The sequence below is a fragment of the Hyperoodon ampullatus genome (assembly GCF_949752795.1).
Source record: "Hyperoodon ampullatus genome assembly, chromosome: 3".
Classification (NCBI taxonomy): Eukaryota; Metazoa; Chordata; class Mammalia; order Artiodactyla; family Ziphiidae; genus Hyperoodon; species Hyperoodon ampullatus.
The window spans coordinates 145,634,584-145,658,636 of NC_136916.1; the positions used below are offsets into that span (position 1 = coordinate 145,634,584).

The window sequence follows — 24,053 nt, forward strand, 5'->3', positions numbered from 1 at the left end:
CTATTGAATTTACATTGAATCTGAGATTTTATTGTGAGCAGCAACAGGATTTCCTAAAAATCAGCTCCTCCAGGACAGGCCTTATATCTTTACCTTTACCCAACGTTTTTAACATAGGGGAGGCAAAAAGGATAGAAGTTTAGGATGTAAAAATTCTGAAGGTAGACTGCCTGGATTTAAATCTGGGATTCACCACTTCAAGCTCCTTGTGCCTCAAAATTTTCTTCTGTGAAATGCAGGATTAAAACAATACGTACCTCTTGGGCTTCCCCGGTGGCGCAGTGGTTGAGAGTCCGCCTGCCGATGCAGGGGACATGGGTTCGTGCCCCGGTCCGGGAAGATCCCACATGCCACGGAGCAGCTAGGCCCATGAGCCATGGCCGCTGAGCCTGCGCGTCCGGAGCCTGTGCTCCGCAACGGGAGAGGCCACAGCAGTGAGAGGCCCGCGTACCGCAAAAAAAAACAATACGTACCTCTTAATGGTTGTTGTGATGAGATAATATAGATAAAACACAAATGTCTAATACCACTAAGCTATTTTATAGTAGGTCTTTATTAAATGTATGCAAAATTACTTTAAAATTACCTACTTTAAAATTAGCCTAGGCTGTGATATCAGGTGATTTAAACACAATACGGTTAAGGCTAGTGTCACAATTTCACTAATTAAAAACTGTTCCATGGCCAATCATGTCAAACAATGCCTATAACTGAGTGCAGGAAAGCCTGAGTAATCATCATGGGTGGCTCACACCAGATCAAACTACTAAAAACCTCAGTCACCCGATATGGTCATTCAAATGCCTCAAGTTGCTACTGATTATAAAATAGTACAGTTACCTTATTACTCTCAAATGGCAATTAATTAGTATTTTTTCCTAGAAAAAAACGGCAGTAATAATAAGCCCTCTTAACTCATTGGCAATCATATTTATTAGTATCCCAAAATTCAACAATCACTCACTCACCTCAGTAAGTTTATTAGTAAAACACTGAAGTATGAAGGGGGGGAAAAGGGAAGCTACCCACTTCATACATGTCTTCAGAGAAAGCTCTTTTTGGATGCCAATCCCATGTGGTGATCTGAGCATAAGAACACAACTTAGCAGTAAATTCATTAAAAAAGGAACAACTCATTTTTAAATCATTTTACTGTATATTACCATAGTCACATTTGAACCGGCAGAACTGTTCCCATGACAGACAAGACAGACCTGTCATTCAAGGAAGAATAAGTGAAGGTTTTCATAATGTTTGAGGAGAGAAGTCCCACAGTAACTAACACAAGGATGGCTGCAGCAATCTCAGACAATGGTGTGCAAGTAGGTAGGAACAAAGGGTGTTCCAGCAGTAGCTGGCCTACGTGTGTTGGCCTGAGACCACTGCTGTTTCCTAAGGGGAATTTCTTAATATGTTGGTAAGCAGGTCACTTGCAACAGACATGTAAGTGGAGTAGGGTAACACTTCGCAGAATAAATTCTATAAGTTTCTGGGCAGGTTCTACAAATCTCATTGGTGATAAATGGTTGCTGAATTATGATTCTGCCAAGGTAATCCCATAAACGGACATCAAGGAATTTTACAACTGGTGAAATTCTTAGACCAAAAATTAAATAGCCACACATACCAAACCTACACACCGTGAATTAAAATGATGCCATGTTTGGCCTTCTGAAAGAATCAGAGCAGGAAAGATTATTCAAAGAGAAGATCCTCATCCTTCTCTTCAGCCAGAAGATTAGCAGGTTCCATCACCTCTCCAGCTGCCCTCCGTTGTTCCAAGTCCTTCTCAGACTTTTCCTTGAGAATCTTTTTCTTCTCCTGTATTTTCTTTAACCTATAAAATAAAGGAGGGAATTTTCTGAATGCTGTTTTGGTTACTAAGTAGAATTGATTTCTTCTAGTTTTGTAACAAGGATAATAAACACAAAGTAGAACAAAATTCTACCTTTATTAATTTCAATTTCAGTAACATAACCCATTTAAAAAAAAAGATTTGAGGTAGAATACACACACATTTTAAGCTAATAACTGATTTCAAAAGCTCCTGTCTCAGGGTGAATAAACTTTGATGTCCATTCCCTGATAACGGAACAGGTTTTCAGTATTCAGACATTAAAATTTTGGATCATTCAATCTGGATTACCACAACCCTGCACATCAACTGAAGGACAAACTAAATTTTGCTAATTACGATTATAAATCATACTCAGATGCTACTCAAGGTCCAAGACAGCTATGTTTTCCTGAATATGCCTGCCTTCACCTATCTCCCACTTCTCTGAAACTGACACACTGACCCCTGCACACCACCTATTTAGTATTTATTGTCCCTACTAGCTCTAAATGTTCAGAGCTAATTCCTGTACAGGTATCATTTCTCTCCAAGTACTCTGACTTTCTAATGGTATGATTTATATTATTATGTAATGCCCCCAAGTACTTTATACTTTCTACTGGAACATTTCCAACATGCAATACATATTTGTTGATTGACTGATTAATTCCAGTTTCTTTTTATGTGGGAGACACCCCATCTAAATCATTGTTTCATTTTAAAGAATTATCGAGGCTATTTATAGTTTCTCTGAAGGGCCTAAGTTTTCAGAGATGCCATATTTTAGGTGTGTGCAAAACTTGAAACAGATCTGTCTCCACAGCCTTTGGCAATATTATTTCTTGTTTCTTATCAGAATAAAATACAAGTTGTGGGCTTCCCTGGTGGCGCAGTGGTTGAGAGTCCGCCTGCTGATGCAGGGAACGCTGGTTCGTGCCCCGGTCTGGGAGGATCCCACATGCCACGGAGCGGCTGGCCCACGAGCCATGGCCGCTGGGCCTGTGCGTCCGGAGCCTGTGCTCCACAACGGGAGAGGCCACAGCAGTGAGAGGCCCGTGTACCGCAAAAAAAAAAAAAAAAAAAATACAAGTTGTACTAATTCTTTCTTTTTTTTTTTTTTTGCCCGCACCGCACTGCATGTGGGATCTCAGTTCCCCGACCAGGGATCGAACCCATGGCCCCTGCAATGGAAGCGGGGAGTCTTAACCACTGGACAGCCAGGGAAGTCCCAACCTGTGCTAATTCTAAAGCACATAAGCCAACATGTCTCAGCAAATCGAGCTTTTGGAATATGGAAAAACAAAAAATGATCAATAACTGCAAATTCCAACAAACCTATAGAACTCTTCTCTCTCTCTCTCATCCAGCTCTGTGATGATATAAGCAAGGGTACGTTCAATCCGGGGAATGATGACTAGGGTTTAAAAAATATATATATAGTGAGACCTTCAAACCTTTTTTCAAATTGCCAGTGCTCATTTGTATAACAGTAACTTATTTTTTCTAACTGTAAAATAAATGTACATTTAATGCAAAAAACAAAAACACAAATAAAATGAAGTATCCAACCACTCTATAGTTAACTAATTATAAATGTTTTGGAATATGCCCTCATACTGTCTTTTCTATGGACAGGTAACACTGGACCGTGATATATACAACACTGAATATACTGAATTTATATGAATATGTAACATTGAACCACAGATGTTATTTTAAATACAACAGCAGTCCACTGTTAAAAACTGGAGCATTGAGCAGAGAGAATACAGTAAGGTGAATTTTGTGTCAATCATAAGGTTCTGTTTTACACAGAATTTGCCTATTCGGCTTCTAGAATGTGAACTCCTTGTGAATTGGAACTGTTACCTTATCCATTTTGTTTTGCTTCCAATTCCACACAAGAGGCTGGCACAAGCAAGTAGTCAGGAAATGTGTTTTGAGTTTTTAAAAAATGAGGTAACTTCCTCTTTAACACTACTAGGGCCCAAGCAAAAAAATTTCCTTGCTGCTCAAATTTTGCTCCTTTCTTACTTTAAAATTGAATAAGTGTTTCTTTAATGAAAACTGAGTTTCTTAAGCAAAAAGTACTGTGGCAACATTCAGCAATCATAGTTTTAAAATAATGAAATGAGAGATGGAAAATAAATGCATCCAATGGGCAAATTTATTTTTAGAAATCAAGGAGAACAGCAAGAGAACAGGACATAAGGCCTCAGAAAGAGATTTAAAGTTTAATACTTCATGTGTTCAAAAACATTTATCACTCAGTCATTGGAAAGAACTTACAAAAACATTAGGGCTCTTGAGAAATAGTTTCACCTTTTATTCATGAATAATCAGAAATGAGTAAAACATTCTGTACTTTTTAACTCACCACCCTCCTCTAACTACCCCCTAAATCATGCACACTTCTATCAAAGGATTTACTAACAGTTATCTGTATTACTGACTCACTGCCCTTCCCACTGTGGGCAGGGGCAACATCTTATTCACCAGGCGATCAGTGCCTGATTCCTAGTAGGTCCATGACAAATGTGGAGGCGCGGACAAGAGGATGGACAAAGAGCCTCACAGCGGCTTACACTCACCATGTTCAATGGCATTTACACGCCTGTTGGTTATCTTAATAGCTTCATCCAAAGTAACAAAGGAAGTCTAAAATAAGAGGATAAATTAATAATGTAAGCACAAAGTCTTCCTACTCATGCCCCGTCCACCACTTGCCTTCACTCAGCACTTGTAGAGAACATTTGGAAACCAAGACTACTTCTTTTCAACATATTTAAAGAACAGAAAATTCTTATGAGATTTCCATAGAGTTAACATGATTTCCATTCTATTAGAATCTGTTTACTTCAGACTCACCTGAAGTTATAAAAATGGCAAGAGGAGAATCATACACTAATGACCTAGATATATATTAACTGGCCACAAAGGGGGGGAAAAAAGGCTTTCATGCATAAACCATATTATATTTGCATTTAAATCTATATTGACTATTGCTGTTTTCACCTAGCCAAGAGTGAAACTATACCATTGCACAAACATTTTGTTAGTAGTAAAAAGTAGGGACAAGGGTGCAGAAGCCACCATTTCAGAAACTTACCTGCAGCGAAGCTAGTTCCACCAGTAGTTCCACTGCTTTGGCATAATTCCTCTTCAGTTTAGCCAGCTGTTCGCCACCTCTGGCTAAACCAGTCAGTTCATAACCTGAAAGAACCAGTCAGACAACATTTGTATTTAGGGTGTAATCTTCCCCATAAACTTCCCAAAAGAAGATAAGTCAGAATAATACCAAACATGGAAAAACAAATTCACTAACCCAAACACTAAGTGCCCATTTCACTCCCCCAAAACTGTAGGACATGTTGCTGAATAGTTTTGCACAAGGATACTATTCTAAATCTAACTATAGGAGAAGTTAGCTTGCTGGATTAACCAATGCACCCCTTCCCTTTGTAGATTATACTGCCTGATGCCCCAGTACGGTTGACACTCTCTGTTAACAGGTGACTCTCTAGAATATTCTACTTCTTTATTCAAGCAGTACTAAATATTTTATGTGAACCAATTTAATATGAGGGCCAAAGAAAGAATATTGTTGTTTCTATGAAAGAAAGTTGATTACTTTGGAAAGACTCAACAAAGATGCATTACTACCTGAAACATGCTGTCAAATTAGGAAAAGGTGAGACAATTATAAAAAAATTGGGCAGGCTGGCTATAAAAGTCTAGGAAGATTCAGCATTCAGATTATATCACAGTGTCTAAGATCTTACTCTACTTTAAAAAGATCCAAACTGGAAATTATAAACAATGCATTATGGGTGTGGTTTATGCAGAAAGACAACACAGAAGTCTAATCAGTGGATTCATACTCAAAGAAAGGCCATGGCCTTATATTTTTAAAATTGCAAATGACTCTATAAATTTCTAGGTTGAAATAAAATATTTTAAGCAATGTACAATGTTTTGTGACTCCCTGCAATAACACTTTTTTGATTAACTGATAAACTATTGTCCCGGATGTATCTGATAAGAAGGCTTCTGGACTTCCCTGGCGGTCCAGTGGTTAAGACTCCACACTCCCAACGCAGGGGGCACGGGTGTGATCCCTGGTCAGGGAACTAAGATCCCACATGCTGCCCGGTGACGCAAAAAAAAAAAAATGAAGGTTTCCAACACTGGAACCACTGAACTCTAAGCAGGTCTATTTATCATCATTTTCCAGAATAAGGTTCATTTAAAGAGGAACTGGAAGAACCCAGAGACACACACATAAAAAGTTTCACACTTACTGTCAGTTCCTTCATGGTAATGTTCAAATACTGGCAAAGTAACACCTGTTAAACACAGAAACATATATGGATTCACAAACATGTCCTTGAAGTACTGTTTCTTAACCACTGTTTCCTGTGTTTCTTTTTCAGCAAATACTCAAAAGTCAGAGATTGCCTGGAACTGTAACTGGTTTCAATGAATGAATTTAGGAACCTTCCTTCTTAAGTGTTCATTCCTATTCAAAAGTCAAATTATCCTTAGTAAGGGAACTGGCTGTTACAATGTTTGTTTGTTTGTTTTCTTTCATCTTTGAGGTATACATAATATACAAATAATTGCACATATTTAATGTATACATTTTGATGAGTATAGAAATATGCATACACCCATGATACCATCATCACAATTAAGGTAATAAACATATCCATCACCTCCAAAAGATCTGTGTCCCTTTTCCTGTGTGTATGTTAAGAACACTCAACATGAGATCTACTTTCTTAAGTTTTTAAGTGCACAACACCCTATTAACTGTAACTATACTACTGTACAGCAGGTCTCTAAAATGTATTTATCTTGTATAACTGTAACTTCACATCCACTGAACAATAGCTTTCCCCACCCCCATCCCCTGGCAACCACCAGTAAACAAGTTTTAACATGTAAAGCCAATCAACTTTGTCTAAGGAAAAAAGATTAATTGGGCCATCAAGATCTTGCTGTATAAACGGGTTAATTTTAAAATGTTATCTTTTCTCACCAAGAGTTCCAAAGGGTTGAAAAGTTACCTGCTACATTATCTTTCTTTGCTCTAATCTTCACTTGGGCTTTATTTACATTTTGGATTACTGTGGTGCTGCAGAAAAAGAAAAGGCCTTGATTTAGTTGAGTTTTTAGAGTGAGAAATAAACCAACAGGGACCCAATCAGGTGACTTCAACAGAAGTAAGATGTCACGATTATGCTTTGATGATTGTCTTCTTTCAGAAAAGAACAATCACTGCTACCAGAGGAGGGCCTCAGAGAGCAAAGTATGAACAATATTCAAACATTAGCCATAAGAATACAAAGAATGATTTTAATGTACATGGACTGCTTAAGTTTTCAATCAGACATGTGGTGCATGGATGTGACTTTAGGGATTTTCATTCCACTAATGTAATTTGGAGAAAACGTTCCTTCCTTCTGGGTTTGCTGTTCAAATCTCTAGGTGTGTCTAAGCAGGAGTTCAATTCCTTGACCTTGGAATCTATCTAATTTCCATCTGGCTTTGTCTGACTCCCCACCTGTTACTATCACAGTATAAAGTGTCTTCCCCATAACCACCCTAAAGCACTTTCACATACCACATACACACTATTTATTCACGCCCTGTCATGGAAAAGTCAATGCAAATTGTTATCCTACCAACACTGGCAAAAATTAAAAGTCTACTACTTCAAAAGGTCTTATGGAAAAAAAAAAGAAAAGAAAAAGGTCTTATGCCTCTCAAGCTGTAAGACTGTCCACAGGTAATGTTCCCAGATAACACAAACTAAGAATGGAGGCATTGTGTTATTGGTAAAGAAGACTAATATCAAAAACCCTGAAAACTTCCACTTCTGCCCCTGAGTAGTCATTTGACTTTAGGAAGGCACTAAACTTAAACTGAGGACAACAATGCTAGCCTGGTCCACCTCACAGGCTTATTTGGAGAATCAAATGACATAACTAAACATAACATATGTAAAGCAATAACTAAGCCATTTTGTACACTTTGTAAAGCACACATTGACATATGCCATAAAGTCCATGCCCTTTAAACAACCAATTCCATTCTCAAAAATTTTCCTAAGAAAATAATTCAATAGAAATTTAAAAATATATACATAAAGATGTTCATGGCACCTTTTCTAATAATCCAAAAATCTGAAAATCAACCCAAAGGCCCACCATTACAGGAAAACGTTAATACATTATCATACATCTAAAGATTATGCAGCTATGTGAAAATAGGGAAAAATGTTCATGATACAATACTAAATGAAAATGGACTGTAAAGTATTAAGTATTCTGTGCCTGCAACTATGTAACAGATACACGTGGGTGGTAATAAACACAAAAGTGTTAAGGTGATGGGGTTAAAAGTGTTCTTATTATTACTATATCATTTGTCTTTAATGCTTATGTATTTTTTAATTAAAAGAGGCTTTTAAATGAAATTATGAATATGATAGCACTTTGTTTTTCAAAACACCCCACTTAAGTGTTCTTACCTGAAGTCCCCTGCTGTGAACTTGGCCTCAGCAAGTGAAAAGGCAGCTTCTCTCATCACTTCACCCATCAACATTTTAGTCTGGAAAAGCAAAAACCAACAGCCAATAAAACCAAGTTTTTTACAGGGAAAAATCATATCATAATCATGTTCCTTTAACAACCATGAGTATTTTACACCAGGTGTACATGTAAATATTGATTTGGTAACAATAAAATAAATATATCCAATTTTGCTTGAACAGTTTTGGTTATGGTTACTAACAATGTTACAAAACCATGAGTTTTATAATTAAAATACTGGAACAAAGGCACTAAGAAATAGAAAACTGAATCTTTACTAAAGGGCCTACCTTATTCCTGAATGGGTCCATGCTGTTTTGCTCAAATTAATCTTTTAAATTCACTATACTGCTCTCAAAATCCTAATGGCACAGTGATTCTAAAATCTGGAATATTTAATGTTTGAGAATACACAGTAATTTTTTTGAAAGAAGAAAAACTGGGACAGGTGGGTAGAAAGTTACCAGACAGGCCAGAGGACAGTTATAATAAATACTGGGGAAAGAGCATTTCGGGCATTAGAAACAGCTAACGCAAAGGTCCTAGAGGAGGATGTTAGAAAAAAAGCTACAAATGAGATCAGAGTGGGCAGGCAGGGGCCAGAGTAGATCAAGTGGGGTTTGGGGGCAAGAGTAAAGAGTTTGAATCTTATTAAATGTACTTTCTGAAAATTGTTACATTTATAATGGCATTTTTACTTTTGAAAGAAAAAAGTTTAATTAAAATGCCAACAGCCATGCTGGATTTTCCATAGATACTTCTAAAATAAATACAATTCTAAGCAAACTTCACTCTACCTCTATTATCTTCTTAAGGATCTGTCGAAATCGAAGAGTTAAGGCGTCAGATTTTTTCTTTAGGAGATTTCGACCAGTCTGTGCTCCTTTTAACCGAGCCCTCATGATGGTCTGTGCCCTATGTAAATAAAGTTAAAGACATTTAAAATAAAAATACTTCCCCAATATGGTGTTAAAATTATGCTAATTCCTTAATGTCATGAGAGCAAGAATATATACTATTTTTAACTGTCAGGCTTAATTGGTTTCTCAATTCTGTAGATTTCCACCCTCAGTGTTCCATAAATAAGAAGTCTTTTTTATTTAAAACAGAAACAATCCTTTAATAAATAAGAATTAAATAATTTGATAAATAAATAACATTAATAATTTAATAAATAATACCTTAATAATTGGTTAATAATTTAATAAATTTTATTATGATTTAATAAATATTTATTAGAACTATTTTATGATGCCAGCATAGTTTAAATAATTACTTGATTTGTGAGTTAAAACAGTATATGTGATTATGTTAAACGAGACTTGTTTTAAAAATAAACAAAAGAGGACTTCCAGGGAAGATGGCAGAAGAGTAAGACGCGGAGATCACCTTCCTCCCCACAGATACACCAGAAATACATCTACACGGAACAACTTCTACAGAACACCTACTGAACGCTGGCAGAAGACCTCAGACCTCCCAAAAAGCAAGAAACTCCCCACGTACCTGGGTAGGGCAAAAGAAAAAAGAATAAACAGAGACGAAAGGATAAGGACGGGACCTGCACCAGTGGGAGGGGGCTGTGAAGGAGGAAAGGTTTCCACACACTAGGAAGCCCCTTCGCAGGCGGAGACTGCGGGTGGCGGAGGGGGAAAGCTTCAGAGTAGCGGAGGAGAGCACAGCAACAGGGGAGCGGAGGGCAAAGCGGAGAGATTCCGGCACAGAGGATCGGTGCCCTCAGGCACACACCAGCCCGAGAGGCTTGTCTGCTCCGCCGCCGGGACGGGCGGGGCTGGGAGCTGAGGCTCGGGCTTCGGGTTTCGGTCGGAGCGCAGGGAGAGGACTGGGGCTGGCGGCGTGAACACAGCCTGAACGGGCTAATGTGCCACAGCTACCCAGGAGGGAGTCCGGGAAAAAGTCTGGAGCTGCCGAAGAGGCAAGAGACTTTTTCTTCCCTCTTTGTTTCCTGGTGCGCGGGGAGAGGGGATTAAGAGCACTGCTTAAAGGAGCCCCAGAGACGGGCGCGAGCCGCGGCTGAAAGCGCGGACCAGAGACGGGCGTGGGACGCTGGGGCTGCTGCCGCCGCCGCCAAGAGGCCTGTGTGCGAGCGCAGGTCACTGTCCACGCCCCGCTTCCGGGGAGCCTGTGCAGCCCGTCACTGCCGGGTCCTGGGATCCAGGGACGGCTTCCCCGGGAGAGCGCACGGCACGCCTCAGGCTGGTGCAATGTCACGCCGGCGACGCCGCAGGCTCGCCCTGCACTCCGTGCCCCTCCCTCACCCCCCCACGCCTGAGTGAGCCAGAGTCCCCGAAGCGGCTGCTCCTTTAACCCTGTCCTGTCTGAGCGAAGAACAGACGCCCTCCTGCGAGCTACACGCAGATGAGACCCAGGAGCTGTGAGAACAAAGAAGAGAAAGGGAAATCTCTCCCAGCAGCCTCAGAAGCAGCGGATTAAAGATCCACAATCAACTTGATGTACCCTGCATCTATGGAATACATGAATAGACAATGAATCATCCCAAACTGAGGAGCCGTGTGGATGAAAGGTTCTTGGTGCTGCAGCCAGGAGTCAGTGCTGTGCCTCTGAGGTGGGAGAGCCAACTTCAGGACACTGGTCCACAAGAGACCTCCCAGCTCCACATAATATCAAACGGTGAAAATCTTCCAGAGATCTCCATCTCAACACCAGCACCCAGCTTCACTCAACGACCAGCAAGCTACAGTGCTGGACACCCTATGCCAAACAACTAGCAAGACAGGAACACAACGCCACCCATTAGCAGAGAGGCTGCCTAAAATCATAAAAAGGCCACAGACACCCCAAAACACACCACCAGATGTGGACCTGCCCACCAGAAAGACAAGATCCAGCCTCATCCACCAGAACACAGGCACTAGTCCCCTCCACCAGGAAGCCTACACAACCCAATGAACCAACCTTAGCCACTGGGGGCAGACACCAAAAACAACGGGAACTACGAACCTGCAGCCTGCAAAAAGGAGACCCCAAACACAGTAAGATAAGCAAAATGAGACGACAGAAAAACACACAGCAGGAGAAAGAGCAAGATAAAAATCCACCAGACCTAACAAATGAAGAGGAAATAGGCAGTCTACCTGAAAAAGAATTCAGAATAATGATAGTAAAGATGATCAAAAATCTTGGAAATAGAATAGACAAAATGCAAGAAACAGTTAACAAGGACCTAGAAGAACTAAAGATGAATCAAGCAATGATTAGAAACACAATAAATGAAATTAAAAATACTCTAGATGGGATCAATAGCAGAATAACTGAGGCAGAAGAACAGATAAGTGACGTGGAAGATAAAATAGTGGAAATAACTACTGCAGAGCCGAAGAAAGAAAAAAGAATGAAAAGAACTGAGGACAGTCTCAGAGACCTCTGGGACTACACTAAAGGCACCAACATTCGAATTATAAGGGTTCCAGAAGAAGAAGAGAAAAACAAAGGGACTGAGAAAATATTTGAAGAGATTATAGTTGAAAACTTCCCTAATATGGGAAAGGAAATAGTTAATCAAGTCCAGGAGGCACAGAGAGTCCCATACAGGATAAATCCAAGGAGAAATACGCCAAGACACATATTAATCAAACTGTCAAAAATTAAATACAAAGAAAACATATTAAAAGCAGCAAGGGAAAAACAACAAATAACACACAAGGGAATCCCCATAAGGTTAACAGCTGATCTTTCAGCAGAAACTCTGCAAGCCAGAAGGGACTGGCAGGACATATTTAAAGTGATGAAGGAGAAAAACCTGCAACCAAGATTACTCTACCCAGCAAGGATCTCATTCAGATTTGATGGAGAAATTAAAACGTTTAGACAAGTAGCTGAGAGAGTTCAGCACCACCAAACCAGCTTTACAACAAATGCTAAAGGAACTTCTCTAGGCAAGAAACACAACAGACGGAAAAGACCTACAATAACGAACCCAAAACAATTAAGAAATGGGAATAGGAACATACATATCGATAATTACCTTAAATGTAAATGGACTAAATGCTCCCACCAAAAGACACAGATTGGCTGAATGGATACAAAAACAAGACCCGTATATATGCTGTCTACAAGAGACCCACTTCAGACCTAGAGACACATACAGACTGAAAGTAAGGGGATGAAAAAAGATATTCCATGCAAATGGAAACCAAAAGAAAGCTGGAGTAGCAATTCTCATATCAGACAAAATAGACTTTAAAATAAAGACTACTAGAAGAAACAAAGAAGGACATTACATAATGATCAAGGGATCGGTCCAAGAAGAAGACATAACAATTGTAAATATTTATGCACCCAACATAGGAGCACCTCAATACATAAGGCAAATACTAATAGCCATAAAAGGGGAAATCGACAGTAACACATTCATAGTAGGGGACTTTAACACCCCACTTTCACCAATGGACAGATCATCCAAAATGAAAATAAATAAGGAGACACAAGCTTTAAATGATACATTAAACAAGATGGACTTAATTGATATTTATAGGACATTCCATCCAAAAACAACAGAATACACATTTTTCTCAAGTGCTCATGGAACATTCTCCAGGATAGATCATATCTTGGGTCACAAATCAAGCCTTGGTAAATTTAAGAAAACTGAAATTGTATCAAGTATCTTTTCCGACCACAATGTTGTGAGACTAGATGTCAATTACAGGAAAAGATCTGTAAAAAATACAAACACATGGAGGCTAAACAATACACTACTTAATAACAAAGTGGTCACTGAAGAAATCAAAGAGGAAATAAAAAAATACCTAGAAACAAATGACAATGGAGACACGACGACCCAAAACCTATGGGATGAAGCAAAAGCAGTTCTAAGAGGGAAGTTTATAGCAATAAAATCCCACCTTAAGAAACAGGAAACATCTCAAATAAACAACCTAACCTTGCACCTAAAGAAATTAGAGAAAGAAGAACAAAAACATCCCAAAGCTAGCAGAAGGAAAGAAATCATAAAGATCAGACCAGAAATAAATGAAAAAGAAATGAAGGAAACAATAGCAAAGATCAATAAAACTAAAAGCTGGTTCTTGGAGAAGATAAACAAAATTGATAAACCATTAGCCAGACTCATCAAGAAAAAAAGGGAGAAGACTCAAATCAATAGAATTAGAAATGAAAAAGGAGAGGTAACAACTGACACTGCAGAAATACAAAAGATCATGAGAGATACCTACAAGCAACTCTATGTTAATAAAATGGACAACCTGGAAGAAATGGACAAATTCTTAGAAATGCACAACCTGCCAAGACTGAATCAGGAAGAAATAGAAAATATGAACAGACCAATCACAAGCACTGAAATTGAAACTGTGATAAAAAATCTTCCAACAAACAAAAGCCCAGGACCACATGGCTTCACAGGCGAATTCTATCAAGCATTTAGAGAGGAGCTAACACCTATCCTTCTCAAACTCTTCCAAAATATAGCAGAGGGAGGAACACTCCCAAACTCATTCTACGAGGCCACCATCACCTTGATACCAAAACCAGACAAGGATGTCACAAAGAAAGAAAACTACAGGCCAATATCACTGATAAACATAGATGCAAAAATCCTCAACAAAATACTAGCAAACAGAATCCAATAGCACATTAAAAGGATCATACACCATATTCAAGTGGGGTTTATTCCAGGAATGCAAGGATTCTTCAATATAGGCAAATCAATCAATGTGATACACCATACTAACAAGTTGAAGGAGAAAAACCATATGATCATCTCAATAGATGCAGAAAAAGCTTTCGACAAAATTCAACACCCATTTATGATAAAAACCCTGCAGAAAGTAGGCATAGAGGGAACTTTCCTCAACATAATAAAGGCCATATATGACAAACCCACAGCCAACATCGTTCTCAATGGTGAAAAACTGAAACCATTTCCACTAAGATCAGGAACAAGACAAGGCTGCCCATTCTCACCACTCTTATTCAACATAGTTTTGGAAGTTTTAGCCACAGCAATCAGAGAAGAAAAGGAAATAAAAGGAATCCAAATCGGAAAAGAAGAAGTAAAGCTGTCACTGTTTGCAGATGACATGATACTATACATAGAGAATCCTAAAGATGCTACCAGAAAACTACTAGAGCTAATCAATGAATTTGGTAAAGTAGCAGGATACAAAATTAATGCACAGAAATCACTGGCATTCCTGTACACTAATGATGAAAAATCTGAAAGTGAAATCAAGAAAACACTCCCATTTACCATTGCAACAAAAAGAATAAAATATCTAGGAATAAACCTACCTAAGGAGACAAAAGACCTCTATGCAGAAAATTATAAGACACTGATGAAAGAAATTAAAGATGATACAAATAGATGGAGAGATATACCATGCTCCTGGATTGGAAGAATCAACATTGTGAAAATGACTCTACTACCCAAAGCAATCTACAGATTCAATGCAATCCCTATCAAACTACCACTGGCATTTTTCACAGAACTAGAACAAAAAATTTCAAAATCTGTTTGGAAAAACAAAAGACCCCGAATAGCCAAAGCAATCTTGAGAACGAAAAACGGAGCTGGAGGAATCAGGCTCCCTGACTTCAGACTATACTACAAAGCTACAGTAATCAAGACAGTGTGGTACTGGCACAAAAACAGAAAGATAGATCAATGGAACAGGATAGAGAGCCCAGAGATAAACCCACGCACATATGGTCAACTTATCTTTGATAAAGGAGGCAGGAATGTACAGTAGAGAAAGGACAGCCTCTTCAGTAAGTGGTGCTGGGAAAACTGGACAGGGACATGTAAAAGTATGAGATTAGATCATTCCCTAACACCATACACAAAAATAAGCTCAAAATGGATTAAAGACCTAAATGTAAGGCCAGAAACTATCAAACTCTTAGAGGAAAACATAGGCAGAACACTCTATGACATAAATCACAGCAAGATCCTTTTGGACCCACCTCCTAGAGAAATGGAAATAAAAACAAAAATAAACACATGGGACCTAATGAAACTTAAAAGCTTTTGCACAGCAAATGAAACCATAAACAAGACCAAAAGACAACCCTCAGAATGGGAGAAGATATTTGCAAATGAAACAACTGACAAAGGATTAATCTCCAAAATTGATAAGCAGCTCATGCAGCTCAATAACAAAAAAACAAACAACCCAATCCAAAAATGGGCAGAAGACCTAAATAGACATTTCTCCACAGAAGATATACAGACTGCCAACAAACACATGAAAGAATGCTCAACATCATTAGAGAAATGCAAATCAAAACTACAATGAGATATCATCTCACACCAGTCAGAATGGCCATCATCAAGAAATCTAGAAACAATAAATGCTGGAGAGGGTGTGGCAAAAAGGGAACACTCTTGCACTGCTGGTGGGAATGTGAATTGGTACAGCCACTATGGAGAACAGTGTGGAGGTTCCTTAAAAAACTACAAACAGAACCACCATATGACCCAGCTATCCCACTACTAGGCATATACCCTGAGAAAACCATAATTCAAAAAGAGACATGTACCAAAATGTTCATTGCAGCTCTATTCACAATAGCCCGGAGATGGAAACTACCTAAGTGTCCAGCATCGGATGAATGGATAAAGAAGATGTGGCACATATATACAATGGAATATTACTCAGCCATAAAAAGAAACGAAACTGAGCTATTTGTAATGAGGTGGATAGACCCAGAGTCTGTCATACCGAGTGAAGTAAGTCAGAAAGAGAAGGACAAATACCGTATGCTAACACATATATATGGAATTTAAGGGGAAAAAATGTCATGAAGAACCTAGGGGTAAGACAGGAATAAAGACACAGACCTACTTGAGAATGGACTTGAGGATATGGGGAGGGGGAAGGGTAAGCTGTGACAAAGCGAAAGAGAGGCATGGACATATATACAGTACCAAACGTAAGGTAGATAGATAGTGAGAAGCAGCCGCATAGCACAGGGAGATCAGCTCGGAGCTTTGTCATCGCCTGGAGGGGTGGGATAGGGAGGGTGGGAGGGAGGGAGACGCAAGAGGGAAGGGATGGGGGAACAGATGTATATGTATGACTGATTCACTTTGTTATAAAGCAGAAACTAATTTTTAAAAAAAGAGAGAAAAAAAAATCTTCCAACAAACAAAAGCCCAGGACCAGATGGCTTCACAGGCGAATTCTATCAAACATTTAGAGAAGAGCTATCCTTCTTAAACCTATCCTTCTCAAACTCTTCCAAACTATAGCATAGGGAGGAACATTCCCAAACTCATTCTACGAGGCCACCATCACCTTGATACCAAAACCAGACAAGGATGTCACAAAGAAAGAAAACTACAGGCCAATATCACTGATGAACATAGATGCAAAAATCCTCAACAAAATACTAGCAAACACAATCCAACAGCACGTTAAAAGGATCATACACCATGATCAAGTGGGGTTTATTCCAGGAATGCAAGGATTCTTCAATATACGCAAATCAATCAACGTGATATACCACATTAACAAATTGAAGGAGAAAAACCATATGATCATCTCAATAGATGCAGAAAAAGCTTTTGACAAAATTCAACACCCATTTATGATAAAAACCCTGCAGAAAGTAGGCATAGAGGGAACTTTCCTCAACATAATAAAGGCCATATATGACAAACCCACAGCCAACATTGTCCTCAATGGTGAAAAACTGAAACCATTTCCACTAAGATCAGGAACAAGACAAGGCTGCCCACTCTCACCACTCTTATTCAACATAGTTTTGGAAGTTTTAGCCACAGCAATCAGAGAAGAAAAGGAAATAAAAGGAATCCAAATTGGAAAAGAAGAAGTAAAGCTGTCACTGTTTGCAGATGACGTGATACTATACATAGAGAATCCTAAAGATGCTACCAGAAAACTACTAGAGCTAATCAATGAATTTGGTAAAGTAGCAGGATACAAAATTAATGCACTGACATCTCTGGCATTCCTATATACTAATGATGAAAAATATGAAAGTGAAATCAAGTAACACTGCCATTTACCACTGCAACAAAAAGAATAAAATATCTAGGAATAAACCTACCTAAGGAGACAAAAGACCTCTATGCAGAAAATTATAAGACACTGATGAAAGAAATTAAAGATGATACAAATAGATGGAGAGATATACCATGTTCTTGGATTGGAAGAATCAACATTGTGAAAATGACTCTACTACCCAAAGCAATCTACAGATTCAATGCAATCCCTATCAAACTACCACTGGCATTTTTCACAGAACTAGAACAAAAAATTTCAAATTTGTATGGAAACACAAAAGACCCCGAATGGCCAAAGCAATCTTGAGAACGAAAAATGGAACTGGAAGAATCAGGCTCCCTGACTTGAGACTATACTACAAAGCTACAGTAATCAAGACAGTATGGTACTGGCACAAAAACAGAAAGATAGCTCAATGGAACAGGATAGAAAGCCCAGGGATAAACCCACGCACATATGGTCAACTTATCTTTGATAAAGGAGGCAGGAATGTACAGTGGAGAAAGGACAGCCTCTTCAATAAGTGGTGCTGGAAAACTGGACAGGGACATGTAAAAGTATGAGATTAGATCACTCCCTAACACCATACACAAAAATAAGCTCAAAATGGATTAAAGACCTAAATGTAAGGCCAGAAACTATCAAACTCTTAGAGGAAAACATAGGCAGAACACTCTATGACATAAATCACAGCAAGATCCTTTTGGACCCACCTCCTAGAGAAATGGAAATAAAAACAAAAATAAACACATGGGACCTAATGAAACTTAAAAGCTTTTGCACAGCAAATGAAACCATAAACAAGACCAAAAGACAACCCTCAGAATGGGAGAAGATATTTGCAAATGAAACAACTGACAAAGGATTAATCTCCAAAATTGATAAGCAGCTCATGCAGCTCAATAACAAAAAAACAAACAACCCAATCCAAAAATGGGCAGAAGACCTAAATAGACATTTCTCCACAGAAGATATACAGACTGCCAACAAACACATGAAAGAATGCTCAACATCATTAGAGAAATGCAAATCAAAACTACAATGAGATATCATCTCACACCAGTCAGAATGGCCATCATCAAGAAATCTAGAAACAATAAATGCTGGAGAGGGTGTGGCAAAAAGGGAACACTCTTGCACTGCTGGTGGGAATGTGAATTGGTACAGCCACTATGGAGAACAGTGTGGAGGTTCCTTAAAAAACTACAAACAGAACTACCATATGACCCAGCAATCCCACTACTGGGCATATACCCTGAGAAAACCATAATTCAAAAAGAGTCACGTACCAAAATGTTCATTGCAGCCCCATTTACAATAGCCCGGAGATGGAAACAACCTAAGTGTCCATCATCGGATGAATGGATAAAGAAAATGTGGCACATATATACAATGGAATATTACTCAGCCATAAAAAGAAACGAAATTGAGCTATTTGCAATGAGGTGGATAGACCCAGAGTCTGTCATACAGAGTGAAGTAAGTCAGAAAGAGAAAGACAAATACCGTATGCTAACACTTATATATGGAATTTAAGAAGAAAAAAAATGTCATGAAGAACCTAGTGGTAAGACAGGAATAAAGACACAGACCTACTAGAGAATGGACTTGAGGATATGGGCAGGGGGAAGGGTAAGCTGTGACAAAGCGAAAGAGAGGCATGGACATATATACAGTACCAAACGTAAGGTAGATAGCTAGTGGGAAGCAGCAGCATAGCACAGGGAGATCAGCTCGGTGCTTTGTGACCGCCTGGAGGGGTGGGATAGGGAGGGTGGGAGGGAAACGCAAGAGGGAGGGGATATGGGAACATATGTATATGTATAACTGATTCATTTTGTTATAAAGCAGAAACTAACACACCATTGTTATGCAATTATACTCCAATAAAGATGTAAAAAAAATAAAATAAACAAAAGAAAAACAAAAACAAAAAAAAACAGTGTATGTTTCCATTAGCGATGCACTAAGAATTAAAAAAAAAAATCTGTCCAATGACATATATCAAAATTTGAAATGCATTTACCTTCAGGACCAACAATTCTACTTTAAGGGATTTATCTCCCTGATTTACTCCCACATGTACACAAAAACATGTACAAGGTCAAGGATGAGTAGTCCAGCCTTATTTATAATAGCAAAAGGATGCGAACAAGTTAAATGTTCCACAAATCATGGTTCATCATACAACAGAATGATATGAAGCCATTAAAAAAAAGAGGAAGGTAGATCTGCATGTGCTCCTCATATTACATTGTCTCAGTTATGCACAGTAAGGGATGAATGTGCTTATATAGATAAAGAGAAGAGGAGTTCTAGAGAGCTTCACAGAAAGTGGTAACAGTTTGCTTTGGAAAATGAGGTTGAGTGAAAAAAATGGATTTACTTTTTACTACTATATTCTGTTTTACCTTCTGTATTTCATACCACAATCATTTATCACTTTTTCCATTACAAGTGTGGCACTGAAGTGTTTTGATATCATCAATTAAGACTCTACTACCAATCACTTTACTAATTGGTAAATGACTCCAGGTAACAAATGACACATATAAGTAAACACTTCTGAGAAGTGACAAGCCACTTAAATCTCCTTACCTCCCTATTTCAATCTTTTCCCATCAGAAACCCCAAAACCAAAGTCAAGAAAGCAACAGCAGAAATTGACATTTCCATTCTTGCTACTATATGCCAGATAAAATTTAATAATGAGAAGAAAAGTGGATAATAAGATTCAATAATCAATTATATAATATACTTAAAGTGATTTGTTTAAGGGGACATAATTTCATATGACTGGTGTTATTACCAACTGCAAAATAGTTTTTGCTAAACTTCTGACTAAATTCTTAGATTATACTGAATCTTCTACCATAGGCTAAAGGTTACTAAAATAATTCTATAGCTGGAAGGGGCTTTAGACATTATCTTGAAAGACAGGAAAACGAAACTCAGAAAAGTGAAACGACTTTCCCACAGTCACTCGGTGACACACAGCAAGACCGGAAACAGATTTCTGACTCCAGGGATTTAACCAAGGTTCAAACCTAGGTCCACTGTACTCCAACCATGTGCCATACTGCCTCACCTATAGATTAAGGGGACATAATTCAGGTGAACAGTTCTGTCTTTGAAAAACTAGCTATCAGTGGCTGAATTTGCACTGACTAGCCTCATTGGAGGTCTAACCAAGTGAAGCTGGTTCAGCTTCCAGCCTGAGCAAGAGCTATGCCCCCCAATGTGTACATTTAACATACCGTGTTGTTGACACTAACCACCAGACTTTGGGCTCCAAGAGTTGAACCAAATTTAAGTCAAATCCTAGTACTGCAAATGGCAGCAAGTTTACAGTAAAAAGGTGAACTGCTTCATAAAACTGAATTCACCAGGCTAATTTTAATTTCCTCCTATATTTAATTTCTTTTCTCATGAAATAGACAAATTGTAATTCTTGAGACTCAAAGAGTGACTTGCCCAAGGGCTTATAGCCAGTATGTAGGAGAACCTGGATGTGACTGACTTCTGTTGACTCCAAATCCTTCATGCCTCTTTTGCTTCCACTCTAAACTTGTTTTGCTCTCTCTGGTGCCTAAGTGGGTGACAGCCCCATTTCACAGGATAACACTGTAAGGTAGTAGTGTCTGAAAGAGAAGTCACTAGTGTATTTTCTAGCCTCGCTCTTTAAACACTTGTTCTTTTACAAATCACAGAGCTGCCTGGCCCTACAAAAAATGTTTGACCTTCAGCTAGGATGATGACTTTGCTTCCAGCTGAATCAAAAACATCTGACTACATGACAAAGTACCTGCTGATAAGCCTTGGGGAAAATATTTAGAGAAGCAGTTACTTCCTGCACCTGATTTTTCTCTCAATTGGCAAGCTGAGTGCTCTAAAATAGCAATTTTCACCTTCACAAACCTATCATTCTTGTCTAAGCCCAAAGAGTGTATTTTCACCTCTTAGTCTCAAAGTAAAAACAAAACAAAATGTTAACATTCTGACTACTATCAAAGATAAACACAGCCAGACATTAGTTAAAGCTGTGAAAACAGGTATTATTCAGTAACCACTGACAGCAGGGGAAAGAGCTGAGCTCCTTTCTGATTGTGCACAGGTGATTAGGCATTTTAAAATGAGTGAGGAGAGTGATAGTGGACGCCAGTCAGAGAAAAATTCCAAAAGGTTGGGCATTGGAAATGCCATCAGGCCAGCTGTGTCTGCTAGCAGGCAATTAAGGAAGGGAGGGCAGGGGCATAGTCTCAGGTGTTGCATAGAACAAAGAGTAAATTCTGGCTGGATGAGTTTTCTCAAGCAGGCATTTTACTAGGGGCTGAAGTCATTCTAGGAACATAGCCTTAGACTACTAGAAGCCATGCTAGAGTCTGGTGTCTCTTAGGGCAGAGGTTTGGATGGAGTCAGTCTTTAAGTGCTGGGAGTTCTACAGTCCTCACTACCCCAGGGTAGTCCTGATCCTTATCTATTTGACAGGCACTGCCTTTCTCCACAACTGACTTACTTCCCACCTAGGACGAACAGCTATTAGAAAGTCAATAGGCGAAGGTAGAAACCAAACAAACAAAAACCCCTTCATTTCATTAAAAGCTGTAGCCACCCAGGTAGGTACAGAAATCTAGGTTTGGGGTTTAAATATAACTCTTATTTTAAAGCATCCTCAGATTCTCTGAGAAAAAGTCAAAATAAAGAAAAACAACAGAACACCCCCAAAGAGATAGGACCACAATCAAAAGATTTAAGTGTCAAAGCCAAAACTGATTTTCTGCTCCTCAGTGAAAAAAAGAGGAAAAGGAAGAGGGGGAGGGGGAGAGGACAAATAAGAACAATCTTTACCTTCCACACGTTGTTAGGCACATTTGAGAAAACTTAAAATTTTTCTCCTGACAAAGAATTCAAGCCCAAAGAGAAAGGAGGCCACAACTGAACAGATTCCACGGCATGAGTTCATTCAGGTAACATTTTTTGTGGACCTTCTGTGGATTAATAATCAAGACACTTCTCATCCTGGAGAGAGCTCACAGTTCAGTGGTAAATATACATAAACAAATATGCACTTTACAATGTGATGGGTGATATTAACAGAAGTCTGAATGAGATGCAATGGTGACAGACAAAAGGAGTGCCTCGGAAATTCAGGTCTAGCTTCCCACCGCATGTGACATTTCAGGGGACCTTGGAAAATGAGTATGGGTATCCAAGATCAAACCTGACGCCCACTTTAGGGCGATTCGATTCAACCCCCAAATTGGCTTAGAAGCCTGCTTCCCACCGCAGTAGACTTCTCTTCTCAAAGCATTTATCAGGGCTTCCCTGGTGGCGCAGTGGTTGAGAGTCCGCCTACCGGTGCAGAGGACGCGGGTTCGTGCCCCGGTCTGGGAAGATCCCACGTGCCGCGGAGCGGCTAGGCCCGTGAACCATGGCCGCTGAGCCTGCGCGTCCGGAGCCTGTAGTCCGCAACAGGAGAGGCCAAAAGAGAGAGGCTCGCGTACCGCAAAAAAAAAAAAAAAGCATTTATCAAACTTCGTCGGCTTGTCTATCCCTCCACTAAACTGTGAGCTCTGTTAGGGCAAGAGTGGCGACAATTCATAGCTATATAAATCCAGTGTCCGCATCAATAAGGGAATATGGAATGAATGGCTCGATTAATGACTAAAGTCAGCGGATCTCTACAAAAGCCAGCAGGCCGGGCGCCTGTTCTCACGGGCTGGACTTGCTCTGTCCAGTCTGGTCCACTCACAGGAATGTGTAAGGGGCCCCTCAGGGAGCCTCGCCCTGGACTCACGAGAAGAGACTGGAGACAGCTCAGGGTCGGCCCAGGAAACAAGAAGCCCCGCTGCTGGTCCAGGGTATGGAGGGACAGCGGTTCGGGCAGGTCTTCCTGAACACCTGTTCGTTCCATTCTTTTACTTACATTCTCGAGGGAAAGATTTCAATTCGGTCTTTGCCCGACATTCTGACGATGACTGTTCGGCCCGGGTCCCTGGCCGGGAAATCGCGGCTGCAACAAGCCCAGCCACTTGAGTCTTGCTCTACCTGAGTCAGCTGGTTGTGTCACGTGACACCCTGGCGTTGTTAAGAGGCAGCCAGGATACGCCTTCACTTCCGCTTCCTGTCGGTAGGGGTTGGGGGTAGGGGTGTGGGGAAGGCGACAGGAAGAAGGCGATGCCCGGATGTTGAAGCGCGCGCACCCCGGAACCGCCCCTCATTTCCGGTTCGTCTTCTAGCCCCCCACCCCCACCCCCACCCCACCCCCGCTCTCCAGCTCCCAGGCGGCTGCGCAGGGCGAGGCGAAAGAACAGGGAAGAGTACACTCCTTCTCTTCCTCCACTTTTCATCTTTGGTCACAACGCCACCTCATGGTTGACTAAAGCTTTCAGAGAGGATTTATTTTTCAGGGACAAGGAATCAGAGTCCTCCCTCTTACCTGCGCCTTGAAGGTTACTTAGCGAAAGCTAAGGACAGCGAGAAAAAGTACTTTTCAGGTCCTCCTAAGGTCCACATTCTTCTTTGTTCTCGGAGGACCTGAACTCTATGGTCGGTGACGAAGAGGGGCCTCCATCCTGTTGGCGCTTGCGT

The 24,053-nt window shown here is 39.8% G+C and overlaps 1 protein-coding gene across 1 annotated transcript; it reads right to left on the reverse strand.

Annotated features, from left to right (window-relative positions):
• Nucleotides 1–915: 915 nt before the first annotated feature.
• Nucleotides 916–23,429, reverse strand: ATP6V1D (ATPase H+ transporting V1 subunit D; the record flags this gene model as incomplete). The annotated part of the gene is made up of 9 exons (XM_079699534.1): nucleotides 916–1,837; nucleotides 3,173–3,251; nucleotides 4,429–4,495; nucleotides 4,947–5,050; nucleotides 6,139–6,183; nucleotides 6,907–6,974; nucleotides 8,373–8,452; nucleotides 9,231–9,348; nucleotides 23,389–23,429. The coding sequence occupies 9 exons, from the start codon at nucleotides 23,427–23,429 to the stop codon at nucleotides 1,696–1,698; spliced, it is 744 nt and encodes a 247-aa protein (XP_079555660.1). The 3' UTR covers nucleotides 916–1,695.
• Nucleotides 23,430–24,053: the final 624 nt, after the last annotated feature.